General features: G+C 39.2%; 1 protein-coding gene across 7 annotated transcripts in view; it reads right to left on the reverse strand.

Annotated features, from left to right (window-relative positions):
* Nucleotides 1-15,234, reverse strand: part of HLCS (holocarboxylase synthetase) — a 209,824-nt gene that overhangs the window by 122,823 nt on the left and 71,767 nt on the right. For all 7 annotated transcript variants that reach the window (XM_075911737.1, XM_006125992.4, XM_006125991.4 and 4 more), the window contains one exon: nt 11,333-11,604. In XM_075911737.1, the coding sequence (XP_075767852.1) occupies nt 11,333-11,604 (272 nt within the window). The remainder of the gene's footprint in view (nt 1-11,332; nt 11,605-15,234) is intronic.

Raw genomic sequence — 15,234 nt, forward strand, 5'->3', positions numbered from 1 at the left:
TTGGTTAATGGTTGTGTCCTAGTTTGTACTTTAGGGCTGGGATTTCCCAAGTGATCTCTCCCCTGATTTTTCACATCAATACTTGGGTGGTGGCAGCGGAGATTTTTATCCCCCAAAATCTAGGGTTTTAAGATTTTGGGGGGGAAGTTTTATACCAAAGCCTGGTAGATAAGATTTTGGGTTATGTTTGCTGGCCCTCACTTCTGCATTTATTGTGCCAGAGCGGGGAAGGAGCCATGACAGCATCATTTAGCATGGACACTTTAATCAACAGGATTTTTTTTCCTTTCTTTCTCCTCCCCTTCTCTGCTCTTTTTCTAGGGTTGCCAGATGGTTTCAACAAAAATACCGGACACACTTGACATTACATCACAATCTACATTACATCTTATTTAGAAAATACCTGACATTTATATTTTCTCAATTTGTTTCCCCAAACAGAAAGCTCAAATACTGGACTGTCTGGTTTAAAACCAGACACCTGGCAACCCTATATTTTTCTGGTTCATATTTTAAACTCTGGGCCATTTGCTTCATATTTATCATCTGAAGAAGTGGGCTGTGCCCGTGAAAACTCATGATACTATTTATATATTTTTGTTAGTCTTTTAGGTGCTACAGGACCATTATTGTTTTTTTTTGTTTAGTTACAGACTAATACCACTACACCTCTGAGACTTTCAAAATGAGATGCACAAGTGAAGTCACAATTTTGTGAACTTTAGGCTATGCAATTCTCAAAGGGCATTAAAGAAAACTTAAATGAGATCCCAGAAATTCAGAGTATTTTTTGCCCCAGGGCTTTTTAAATCACTGAGCAGTATTTATTTTGACTTGTCATTTTAATTAAATATCCCTATTGATCAGGTATATGAGAACAATTTACTCACTCTGCTCCCATCCTAAAATTCACTGTCCTGCTGTATGAATACAATCATGTGTCATGTCCATAGCTACTGCATCTCACAGAGTGTTTTTAAGCTCATTCTTTCCATTATGCATGGGTGGAGTATGTCCTACAATAGCATTTTTATAACTGACTGACTGACTGACACACACACACACCCCTTTAGACATTTAAAACAGGTCATATATTGGACTTATACACAAAAACCCAGTCAGTCTACAATCTAAAACATTATTAATATCAACTATAACATTTAAAAGAATAAAACTAAACATTCACCATGTATACCTAATTAATATTCTCCATTTTTTTGAACAGTTCAACTATTCCATTCAATAAAAGTATGCTAGAAATATTTATTTATCAAACTCTTGAGTGCCCCTGGACTAACAAACATGTCCCTACAGTGAATTACTTGTATCATTATTCCAGCTGTATCCTTAAAAATAATAAGACTGCTAAATCATACAATCCCACACATGCTATGAGGGCCTAATACTGGAAAGGTTAACCTGTTCAGGTAACTTGGTGATAGATCGTTTGATTGACAGACAAAAACTCTGGAATGAGACTTAAATTGAAGTACTCATGATCATTACACATTTTTACTGATTAATGAAAAAAATAGTAAGAAATGTTTAAAGATAATATTCTCAAAGGACTTAGCAACAGTAATATCTCATGCAAAATCAAAAGCATTACTGATCAGCCGAAATATCTAAACAAATCTTTATTTTACAATTAGTCTAATACGCTTCAATTTAAGGTACTTAAAGGTGTATTCATACTTTGTATGTTACCACAGTACATTTAAATGTATGCCAACAATAATACAGTGTGTATATTAATATATATAAGACGTCAATACAAGCTGTCTGGAGAGCTAATGAATAATCAAGGGATTTAAAATTAAACTGCAGAATTTTCCCTTAGAATCTTTAGGACAACACTGTCAAGTTCAATCTATTCATTTAAAACTCCAGAATCAATTTTTCAAACTTTATGACAGGTCTAATAGTTTCCACCTGTTTCTATTGCTTGACTTTTTGACTGGCACATTACCAGCCAGGGTGGAAATGTAGACAAAGACCTCTATTAGGCTCCGGCTGTTTCTCTACTGTGAGGTCAGTCAGCCATTAAATTAGTTCCAGCCTCCTTTCTTCTTCTATGTCTTAATTTTTGGTGGATATGTAAGTTTGGAGGTTTCAGGGGGTGTGAAAGAAGAAAGAGTAAGGTACAGCATTCAGCTTTTAGAAAAGGTAAGGAAAAACCTCAAATCATCTTACATTCTGAAACTTAAACAGCATACTTCTAATCATCATTATGTTAACAATTATTGATTAACTGACCACAGTTTAATGCCTACAAAGTGACTTCTATATCACCTTTTCAGTTGACTTAAAATTTGGCAAATCAAGAGCTATCATCTCTGGAGTTTGAAACCTTTATTTTACAGGTAGACACCTTGCTGCATTTGTTGCACAGCTTTAAAAAAAAAACACACCTCAGGCCACAATGAGTATTACATAGCAGTATAATTACTGAAATAAAAGATGCAATACTTGTGCAAAGTACCCTTTAGGTAATAGCAAAAAGAATCAACAGCTTTCACTGAATAAAAATTTTGAAAGTTCCAAAAGCCAAATCTGCTGTTAAAAAATTGTTTACAAAAACATGAACTGAAACACACTATTTTTACTAGACTTCTTTGCATAATCAGGGAATTCAATGGCTATTATTTTTAGTGCAAGCAAGGAGATCCTTTTTTCCCCCAAAAAAATTTCCCTTTGGCTTGGACCTTGGGTTGCCAACTGTCTAGTCACACACACACACTCTTGCTCCACCCCCTTTCCCTGGCGCCCCTCCAGGGGCCCTACTCACTTCATCTCCTTTCTCTCCTTTGTCTGTTGTCCCCCACTGTCACTTTCACAAAGATGAGACAAGGGACTGGCATGTGGGTTCTGGGCGGGGACCGAGGGGTTCAGAGTGTAGAAGGTGGTCTTGGCAGAGCCTGGCACATGGAGTTGGAAGTGCAGGCTCAAGGAGAAAGTCTAGATACAGGAGGGAGTTCATTGCTGGACAGTGGATTGGGGTGCAGGCTCTTACTAGGCAGCACTTACTTGAAGTGACTCCTGGGCAGTTGCCCTGCCTGTCCTAGCCCCACAAAGTTCCTGGAAGCGTCAGTCAGGTCCTTGGCACCCTGCCCCTAGGTGCCATAAGCAGCTCTTCACACTGCCCCTGAATGCAAGTGCTACTCCTGCAGCTCCCATTGGCTTTCAAAGCATCGAAGTGCTTCGGTGAATTGCAAACTACATATGAATAAAGGTGTATGTCAGCCAACACAACGAGGCCACAATACCACCAGCCACACTGTCAGGTAATGAAAAATGAATCTTCCTGTAGACAGAATTTAAAATTGGCCAGGACACCCGTCTCCAGCAAAAGGCTATTTAATGATGAGGACTTCTAAATTTTCTATTTTCTCAATATCCCTTATCAGTTATTCTCTTAAATCCTTCTCAGTCAATGCTATGAGCTCAGGACTGTCTGCAAATCTAAGGTTATTCACTGTCCTCATAAATAACATGACTCATCTTGTTTCAGAGCCCAGTGCTACAGCCATTACTTCCTCCATCAGCAATGCAAAGATCTGCTTGTATTCAGGGAAGGCATTCTATTCCTTTGGTCCAGAGTGTAATACCCCTCGCAATGGATTAACACCCTTTTGCTACATCAACTCACACACTCTTGGATAATAGCACAAATGATAAGCATTGCTAGGGAACTGAAAGTTATATCCAGGTAAGCTGACAGCCACAGGCAAGGTGTATGTAGGTGGGGAAGGCTGGCTCCACACTCCAGGAAGGGGCAGCCAACTTTCAGCAGCATCCAGAACACCCCACACTGGCCCTCACACCCTTAGAGCTTCCCAGAGCACACTGGATGGTGCCCTTGTGACAATTAAAGGGCCAAGGTCTCTGGGCGCTGCCGCAGCCTCAGTAGTAGTCGCTGCAACGAGGAGTCCCGGGCCCTTTAGAATCATGGGCCCTAGGGCACTTGTTCCCCCTGTCAGCAGGCCAGGCTATATCCTTACAGAGTGGAGGCATTGGTGGTAAAGAGTCTCACTTAGTAAGCAAAGCCAGGACTCCACTGTACACCTGCTGCCTTGGCCACCTGTCCAGACTCAATAGGGGTATGTCTACACTACCCCGCTAGTTCAAACTAATCCGAACTAGCTAGTCCGTGCCGCGTGTAGCCACGCGGCACGGGGTCCGACCTAGCCGGCATTTAAAAATGGCGCCGGCCGGCTTCATGCAAATGAAGCCCGGGAAATTCAAATCCCGGGCTTCATTTGCAACTGCGGATGACTACATTACCCTCGCTAGTTCGAACTAGCAGGGTAGTGTAGACATACCCTAGGCTATTCCCTGGTTCCAACAGAGTTGCCACAATCATTGCACAAGCCTATTCTTATTTCCTCCCAACAACAACTCAGATGAATAGAAAACTGCTCTCAACCTGACATCTACCCTCCCTTGATAGAGAGGCCATCCTCTGGTTACAGAACCTGGACATCAAGTGCTGACATCTGCATACAAGACCAAGAGGAAGGAAGACATACCAAGTTGAACAAATACTGTGATAATGTACATATAAAACCATTCTATCAGCTTCCTGTCATCTCTCACTCCACTCATGAATCGGATGTTCATGTTTATTACTTTGATCAATTTCATTGGGAGGCCATCCAGTCTCTGAACCGAGTGAACATTGGCAATGAGAAGACAAAATTACAGTAACTGGGAAACAAAAGGACGGGATAAAGTTCAAACTTAGAGAAAAATAACTGAAAAAAATGGACAACTTATACAAAAGAATGGGAATTGTGAAAATGACAAAAAAGACAACTTGAACCCTGATTTCTGCATTCAGAAAGTTTAAGATCTGGAAACCTGAAATTATTTCAGTAAAAACAAAAACCAAGATACAAGAGACAGTCCACCAACACTGCTGTATGAGTCAGAATGCTGGGAATATGACTAAAGCCAACAAATATAAGACATTGGTTGCAGAAATGAACTGACAGAGGAACACAGAATTTTTTTATTTTCTGTAGACTTGAAACTAATAGGAAAATGATGAGGGTAAGAAATAACATTGTTTCAGAAGACTCAAAACAGACAACTTCAATGATTTGGACATGCAAGAATGGAAAGTGGAAAGATATCTTACATGGTGATACATACCAAAGTGGGGAAAAAAAAAACACTAGAAACAGGGAAAACAAAAGATAGACAGTGGGCAGAGATAAAAGAGGCTGAAAGAAGAACATATCCATGAAACTAGTTGTGGTGCTGGTAAACCAGGTGCCCGCTTTGGCCATGGCTGTAGTAGTTAGCTAATAACTGACAAACTCATAGCTAGAAACCAAACTAGCTCATCTGTATGGTAGGTTCTAATTTTATATTAATACATTTAGGCTCCATCTACACTACAAGTTTTCTCGGCCAAAAGTATGCTAATGAGGGACTCATTTGCATGAGTTGTGATCTCATTTACATATTTTCTGCCGATCTGTTTTTGCCTGGGGGTTTTTGCGCAAAAACAAGCAGTGTGGACATTTTCTTTTTCTGCAAAAACCCTTTTTCCCGCCAGATCCTTATGCCCCAAAAAAGGAGGTTTACCGATCTTGCAGTAAAAGAGGTTTTTGCACAAAAAGAAAACGTCCACACTGCTTGTTTTTGCGCAAAAACCCATAGGCAAAAACGGATCGGCAGAAAATATGTAAATGAGATCATGACTCATGCAAATGAGTCCCTCATTAGCGTATTGTTTTGCTGAGAAAACTTGTAGTGTAGATGTAGCCTTATTGTTTAGGCTTTAAAACAATAACCTGTAACTTAGCTGCATGAATCAATCTCACTTTGTAACTCAGAAAATGTTTGCTCTGGATATGTGAATCCAGACATGCAAACGGTCCCCTGCAACTATTACGGGGACCTATCAAGATTTAATAGACCACTAAGAAATAGGAAAGCACAAAGGACTAGTGAATGGCCAAGTAACTCATTTCAGTAACTGGAAGGTCAAATGTAAAAGATAAAACAGGATCACAAGAAAACTAGTTACCTCTTTGCTATCTGAACTCTCAGGCTGTGTCTAGACTGGCAAGTTTTTCTGGAAAATCAGCCGCTTTTCCAGAAAAACTTGCCAGCTGTCTACATTGGCTGCTTGAATTTCCGCAAAAGCACTGACGATCTCATGTAAGATCGTCAGTGCTTTTCCAGAAATACTATGTTGCTCCCGTTCGAAAAACTTTTGCGCAAAAGGGCCAGTGTAGACAGCACAGTACTGTTTTCCACAAAAAAGCCCCGATCGCGAAAATGGCGATCGGGGCTCTTTTGCGGAAAAGCGTGTCTAGATTGGCCACGGATGCTTTTCTGCAAAAAGTGCTTTTGCGGAAAAGCATCCTGCCAATCTAGACGCTCTTTTCCGAAAATGCTTTTAATGGAAAACTTTTCCATTAAAAGCATTTCCGGAAAATCATGCCAGTCTAGACGTAGCCTCAGAGAACAAGGGACATTAAACTAAGGCCAGATCTACACCACACACTTCAGTATAACTATATATCTCAGATGTGAAAAACCCACACTCAAAGTGATGTAGTAATATGCCAATCTTAACACCCCTCAACTCTGATTTAGAAAGCACTATATCAGCAAGATAACTTTTCCTATCAACGTAGCAACCCCCTCTCATGGAGTTGGAATAACTATGCCAAGGGGAGAGTTTTGATTTAGAACAGCAGTTCTCAAACTGTGGGCTGGAACCTCTAAGAAGGTCATGACCCTGCTTTCAAATGGGATTGCCAAGGCTGGTTTAGACTTACTGAGGCCAAGGGCCAAAGTCAAAGCCCTAGCTTTCACTGCTTGGGCCCAAAGCTGAAGGGCTTCAGCACAGGGCAGCATGGCTCAGGTTACAAGCCCCCCAGGTGCAGGTGAAACCCCGGAGCTTCATCTTTGCCCTCCCACACCCAGGATGGAGGAGACTGGGCTTTGTCCATCCCCACCCCTCAAGGTTCAGGCTTCAGGGGCCCCCTCCTGGGTTATGTAGTAATTTTTAGTGTCAGAAGGGGTTCTCAGTGAAGTTTGAAACACATGGATTTAGAATTAAAGCTTCTTCATCAAAGAGGAGCAGAGCAGCTGAGGCAAAGATTTCTAGGAGTTATTCTTGAGTCTGCTCTGAAAGACATTCTGAATTGACAGACCAATACAACTCTGTCACTTTAAGGGTTTAGATTAAAGTAAGCAAATTACATGCACGCGCGCACACACACACACACACACACACACACACACACACAAGTTTCAATCTATAAGACTCATCTCTTTTTTCTAGTTAATATACCTTTAAATCAGTGGTGCTGAAACTGTAGTTTGGGACCCCAAAGTGAGTCTCAATTAGGGATGTTAAAAATTGTTTCTTTTTTTTGTAAACATGTAACCACTGAAAATTTCAATGGTTACATGCTTGCACACAGGGAGGAAAGTCAGCTCCACAGGAACCGGTGCATGCAGGGAGCTGGTACATGCCTGCACTCCCCCCTGCACCTCCAACACTCAAGAGTTCAGATATTCCTATTGCCACTGCATAATCAGAAACAAACGTCAGTGCAAATGTATAGAATCACTCAAATGTAGCACTGAAAGGGACTTCAAAAAGTCATGTCCAGACCTGCAGCGCTGGCCCACAACATTTTGGCACCTGAGGCGGGAGCTCAAATGACTCCCCCATGCTCCCTCACATCACCAGCAGCACACACAATTTTCTACACTATGGATCCTAGGGGCACCTCCCTGCCCCCGCCCACAGTCTGGCATCTGAGGCGGCCGCCTCAGTTTGCCTCATGGTAAGGCCTGCCCTGCAGACCTGTACGCTGAGGCAGGACTCTACCTATACCAGTGTCTCTCAAACTGTGCTCCGCAGAGCCCCAGGGCTCCACGAGACATCTCCAGGGGATTCGCGAGGTTGGCAAACTGGAAACATCAATAGGTACAACACATACAATCAGTGGACCGCTGGGGCTCTGCATAAATTGTTACACATGTTAAGGGCTCTGGAGCCCAGAAAGTTTGAGAACCACTGACCTATACCATTCCTGACTGGTGTTCTTAAAAACTGCCATCTGAAGCCTATTCCAGAGCTTAACTACTCAAAGTTAGAAAGGTTTTCTTAATATCTAAGCTAAATGTCCCTTGATGCACAATAAGCTCATTACTTCTTGTCCCACTTTCAGTGAACATGGGGAACAACTCATCTCTGTTCTCTTTAAAATATCTCTTACCATATTTAATGACTTATCAGATCCCCCAGAGAGACTTCTTTTCTTAAGACTTAATATGCCCAAACTTTTTTAGCCTGTAGTCATAGGACAGGTTTTCTAAACCTTTTATCCTTTTTGCTGTTTTCATCTATACTCTGTCCAATGTATTCACATTTTTCCTAAAATGTGACACCCAGCACTGGAGCCAGTACTCCAGCTGATGTCTCACTAATGCTATAAGACACCCCCTTTACTATACCACAGAAAAATCTAAAATTATTCTATCATTGGATCACAATGTTACTTGTATTCAATTTGTGATCCACTATAATCCCTCAGATCCTTTTCAGCAGTGGTACTACCACCTAGCCAGTTATTCCTTATTTTGTAGCTGTACATTTGATTATTTCCTTCCTAGCCAAGGTACTATGCAGTTGTCTTTACTCAATCTCATTCTGCTGAATTTAGACCAATTTTCCAATCTGTCAGTCATTTTGAATTCTAATCCTGTCCTTCAAAATACTTGCAGCCCCTCCTGATTTGGTGTCATGTGAAAATTATATAAGCATATTTTTTATTTCATTAACTAAATCATTAATGAAATACTGTAAAGTACTAGACCCAGCACGGACTGCGGTGGGAGTGCACTACATATGCCCTCCCAGCTTGAAATCTAGCCAGATTACAAGTCTTTTAGAGTGGCCTTTCAACTAGTTGTGCACCCAAGTTACAATATTTTCATTTAGACTGAATTCCCCTAATTGACTTATGAGAATGTCATGTGAAACTGTGTAAAAAGCCTTATTAATATCAAGACAAAACAGGCATACTACTTCCCCTCACCCGCTAAACTAGGGAGCCTAAACATTCCCTGTCAGAGCCTCTGATCTTCTCCCCTGTCTTCGGCAATTATGATGTTCTCTTTATCAGCTTCTCTGACTCTTTCTTTATCAGTTCTAACTCCTCTCCACCTTCCTCCAAACTCCTCTTCCACTCTCCCCCTCTCCCAGCAGGGAAGGCTCTTTTAAAATGGCATGTGTGGCAACCTGAAGTGAAATCAGCTGGTCCTCAATTAATTTGTAGCAGCCCCTGCCCCTGATAACTCTGGGTCAGCTGTTCCAGGCTGCCCTGAATTAGGCTCTGGCTAAGTAGGAGAGGCTTTTCTGCTTTTTAGAGCTGCCTCTCTCTCCCCTTCTAATCTAGCCCTCCACAATTTTGTCCAACACAATCTTACTGGAAATTGTGTTTTCCCATCTTACTGGGAAATTCAAGTGTTGCATTAGTACCATGTCTTGTATTTTGAATATTTCTGTTATTTATTCTAGAAATGCCTCATCCACATTCTCTTCCTGATTTGGAGATCTACACAGTATTCCCCTACCATGGTGTGATCCCTAATTATTAACAGAAGTATCACATCAACAGTTTCTTCAGAGACAATAATAATTATTCTGATTTAATCTTAACACTAAAAATTACAGACCAAATCCTATGCAAGAGCCTGAAGAATGGACCCCTATGTCTCTGTGGATTGCTACTGAATTCTATGTTGATATAAATTGAATGCATTGTTCCACTCATACAGATTCTAATGCAGGACCAATATTTTTAAAAAGTTACTTTTCCCCCTCAGATTTAAGCTTATTTTTAATTAATGTGCTAAAAACAAAAAGGGAAAAAAATCAAAAGCAGCAGCTTTAACACTTAGTGAGAAAAATTAACTGGTTTTGTCTCCATATTAAGGATTTTTTAAATAAAATTATTGTATTAATTAGTTTAATATAATTTAATTAAAATTATTTAGCTGAACAATGTTAAAGCTTTCAAGTTTTCAAAATTTGCTTGAGTTTCTGTATCTTATTTTGGATTTCTGAATAAATTAAGTAATTTTGTATATTCTGTTTATGTATCAGATGAAAGTATATATCAGGAAAAATGTAAATTTTTAAATTAACAGATAAAAAAAATCCTTTCATCTACTACTATTAAACTCCACAGAAAAAACTGCTAATATTTAATGAACACTTTCAAATAGTTACTTAAACATAACATTTGAACTACTATAAAATTATTCTAATGCAGACACATTCTAGATAAAATTCAGTGCTTTATTTTGTTTTAATCAAAGCCACCTATTCCTTTACCAAGAAAATACACCCTAAAACATTTTATGTAAGACCTACATTTGGGCTCTACAGATAAAGAACAACAGATCTTCTTGCGGATTAACTAATGAACTGTGACCACAGCTATGATGACTGACTGTGTATGTGGCCAACTGTGCCATATCACATAGGGGCGTGGGACAGATTTCTTCAACCATCTGATTAGTTTATGCTCTGAAACATTACAATGATAGTCCTTGTAAATGGTAGTCTCTAGCATTTAACTGTTAAGTTCTACTGAAAAAAACGTAAACAATGAATGGTCCTGCAGCACCTCAGGGATGAACAAAAACTGTAGATAGTATCATGAGCTTTTGTGGACATAACCCACTTCTTCAGATGAAACAGGTTATACTGTTATTCAACAGACATCCTGCATAGGTATTACCAAAGTCATTTATGTGTTGCTTAAAAGTATTTTATCTCTAATGAATGTTTGGAAACAAAAATCTAATAGTGAAATAATCAAGTCACCAAAAAGGGAATTAAACGGGATATAAAAAATTGTATACTATTACAAAGAAAAAATGGCTTTTTGAATAAGAAAACTCAGCCAAGTTTAGAAAAATCCTGAGTTTTCTATAGCTGCTTATCTAATGTAGTTACAAATATTAACATTTTGCCACAGAGAAACCAGTTCAGTCCTACTACCAAGAAAGTAATTGGCAAATCTAAATGCTTGTAAGGCTTCCATTACTACAGAATCTAGCATTTCCTAAGCATTTACAAATAAACAGTAAGTCTCTTTCCTTCTTACTTCCTAATCAATAGCAGAAACAGCTTGTGTGTATATAAAAGTTACTGAGCAAAAGCTAAGTAAAAAAGTTTTCAACTTCAAGCTGAGCATTTTAATTGTAGTGTAGTTCACTACATACAATTCATTACCATTATATAATTCTTCATGTTTATCAAAGATAGTCTACACCAGCACCTTACCCATCAAGAAGATTCATTGTTGTTGAGGTCACTTCAGCCAATAGAACTATCTTCCCAAGCTTCTTTGTTAGCAGGTTCTGCTGATACATCTGAAGGCTGAAATGTTCAGATGAGAAGCCTCCCACGTCAGTGACAACTGGTATAAGAGATGGCGTTATCTCCATTTCTGGCTTGTAAGATGAGACAAATTTAAGGGTCATCTTGCTGGATTTTATTAATCCCTGAGCATCTTTTTTTTTTCCAAGCCACTTCAGGAAAGAAATACGAATATCCTATGGGAAGGAAAATTAGAGAAATATGTACAATTGCACATTAATGAACACAAACTTTCTTCTGAGAACATCTATATTAAAAGGGTCACTGGAAAAACTAGCATACATTTTCTAGGCTTCCCTTTATTATGATCTGCCTCCTTGCCTGTCACTTCCTTGACCTGCAACCCAACCTCCTTTTCAGCTTCCTGGTCTCAGAGTCCAACCCCTTTCCTACCACAAGACTGTTGGTGACTCTGTGGAGACATTCTTTGTCTCACCTATTCAAGAGTAGAGCCAACCTAAAAACACATGGATACTCTGCGATTTGGCATGCTAACCACTTAATGCTTCTATGCTACAGAGCACAGGACCCAGAGTTTACTGAAAATGATTCAACGACTAAGTAAAAAGCATTTTCATAATGGTGAACAATTCCTCAGTAGAAAATACTAGCAAAAGAGTTTGTGACAACTATTAAAAATGGACCTCAATACCGATAAATCTTATTTGGGTGAGGCTTTATTTGAACTGGCCAATATAAGGAACTAGCAAAGATTAACAAAAAAGCCAACAAATACCTTATAAAAGAATTTGCATAATTAAGGGTACGTCTACACTTACACCCTAGTTCAAACTAGAGATGCAAAAGTAGGCGTTCGAAATAGTCAATGAAGCGGGGATTTAAATATCCCGTGCTTCATTAGCATGATCTCACCGGCACGTTACTCCACTCAACAACTGTTTCGAAAGTGAAAGTGCGCGCCGGGACTTTGGTTCGAGCCAACGCGTCCCAGCGCGCATTTTCACTTTTGAAACAGCTGTCGAGCAGAGTAACGTGCCAGCGAGATCGTGCTAATGAAGCGCGGGATATTTAAATCCCCCTTCATTGACTATTTCGAACGCCTACATTTGCATCCCTAGTTCGAACTAGGGTGCAAGTGTAGACATACCCTATGAGAATTCTGTTATCAGTGTATAAAAGCCACTGACCATTTTGCTCTTTTGTCAGAGCTTATGATGCTGTTTGAAACATTTTAATTTACAATCTGTACAATTAGGACTCACAAATCATAGTTTACACACACATTCATTCCAAAGCATCCTACTTAGATGCTCAGCTGTCTTTCTTTTGTTACAGAGCCTTAGAAGTGCGAAAAGTTATACTGAAGACAAAGTTAAGAGAATGGGTGAGTAGGACTACATGGGTCCTGTGAGATCTCTTGAAACAACAGCTCCACATTAATACATTTTTTGGAATTATCTAATGCTACTGTAGAGGGTTTTATATAAGATGTTTTGCCATCTCTTTAAAACACCGGCTATTTCTAAACAGCCAAAGTAAAGTTGATGCTGGGACTCTTCCAAAATTAGGCTAAGTACCAATCTGAGAACAAGAAGTCAGCCACCCACAAAAAAGAAGCTATCTTTTTGTCGTATTTTTCTCTACTCATTTTCTGAAATATTAATTTAAACTGGATTAGATATCTACAGATCAACTAGGAACAGAAGGTAAAACCAGTAGGCAACATACTGAAACTAAGGCAGGAAAGGCAAGTAAAGCTATTGATGTATTGATTAAAAAAAATACTAACTTTTAAGCTATTTCCCAAATGTTCAAATCTTCAATACATTATTACACGTCTGGTGCACCAGTGAAAGAAGCTGAGGATCTGAAACTTGTGGATAAATGACTCCCCAAAACATTAAGTAATAAGCATAATAACCCAATTTATACCAAATGAGAAGATTCTAAATCCAGTCTATTTGCTTGCAGTCCCACTCCAGTGTCTTAAATGCAGAATAGTTAATACACATTTGGCTGTGGCACATGCTTACTTCTTGCTAATTGTATTTCCAAGGAATTGCTCTAATATAATGAAAATCACAGTGAAACTTTAAAAAAAAAATGGGACTTTTTTCTACCCTCCTGCTACGGATTTTCCTCCCAAAGTTTACATCTGCTCAACTATCAGGCTGGGCCACTCTTTCCTGTGAAAGCTATAGCTTCTTCTATATATTCAAGTAATGATTTTGACGTACATTATCTTGAAACCCGGTAGTTCCGGAAAAAAATGAGTTTATTCTAGGAAGAAGAAAATGTTTCCCCAATGGGACAGAGAACTAGCATCTAGCCACAAAAGGGCCTGAGATAACAGGCTTTTAAATAGTGACATTTTTAGGTCCAGAGATTCTAGTCTGTCATTTTTAAATATTTATAACTCCTTTCAGCTATGCCCACTGAGCTAAAACAACTAACAACCTGACTTTACAGATGGAAGATACAAAAAACAGTTCCAATCATATTTATCAAACTCTCTCAAACATTGTTTAGCTTTTGCATATGCACAACTAATGACACAAAAGTTTTTAGCAGTGCTTCTCTGAACCAATCTGAGATACAAACTTGTGACTTTACATAAAATATATAGTATTCCCAAACTCCTGCCGATGAAGTCTTTATATGCCTCTGTCATGTACCACATACAGTCACCCATTATCTCTTACCAGCACTTAGCTTTAATTTCTTACAACCAGGTAAAATTTTATTTTGTGTTCTAAACAATCCCAAGGAAAATATTCACCTTAATTTAAGTATCGAAATGTTAACTCAGAAAAAATATTTCCAACTCACATTGAGTATGCGTATATAGGATTTAGGCCTTAATTTCTTAACCCACCAATAGTACAATTACATTTCTATCCAGATACTCAAACTGACTGATACTCATCGTCAAAAGCTCTACACACTTTTCATAGCATCTCAACAAGGCACATGGCACAAGGGGCAGTATCATCAGCAGTTGCATATACAATAGAGTCCTGATTATCCAACCTTCGCTTATCCAACCTTCCGGTTTATCTGACATAGCCATTCAACATGCTATTTACATGTCCATGCATCACATACCACCATGGCTGTAGCTTTGTTTGTTCCTCTATGCCACTGATTTATGTTTGTGCTGTGATTGTGTTTCATTTTTCCAATTGCATGTTCCCCTTACTGTAGTATAATTGTATTGTTTAAGGAACACGGAATGTGAAAAGAGAAAAAAAGTGGTTCGTTCCATTGAACAAAAACTTGAAGCGTTAAAGAGAATAGACAAAGGCAAGTCCATGCTAAAAATTGCATCTGAACTCGGTGTGGGGTGAGTGACAGTTGGTGACTAGAAGAGGAAAAGAAGTGAGTTGGGAAAGTGGTGCTCTGATCGACCCTCAAGTACAGGACTGAAGGACAGAAAAATGATGAAAAAATGTGAATATGAAAAAGTGAGTGAGGTGTTGTTCTTATGGTTCACACAGAAAAGGAATAAGGGCATGCCTATTATAGGCCCGATTCTGCAAGAGAAAGCTCTGAGTTTCCAAAAGGAATTTAATGAAGGGGAACCTGATTTCATGGCTAGTGTAGGTTGGCTTGATCACTGGAAAAAAAGATTTGGGTTAAGGCAGCTCAGTATATGTGGCAAAAAATTATCGGCAAATCTGGAAGGGTTTCTGAAATTTAAAGCAAATTTTCATTGTCTCATCGACAATGAAGGATTATCAGGTGAGCAGATATATAACTGCGATGAGACAGGCTTAAACTATAAAATGCTGCCTTCAAAAACTCTAGCTTCCCAGGCTGAAGCTTCAGCTCCTGGGTATAAACGA

Source organism: Pelodiscus sinensis, chromosome 1, assembly GCF_049634645.1.
Source record: "Pelodiscus sinensis isolate JC-2024 chromosome 1, ASM4963464v1, whole genome shotgun sequence".
Taxonomy (NCBI): Eukaryota; Metazoa; Chordata; order Testudines; family Trionychidae; genus Pelodiscus; species Pelodiscus sinensis.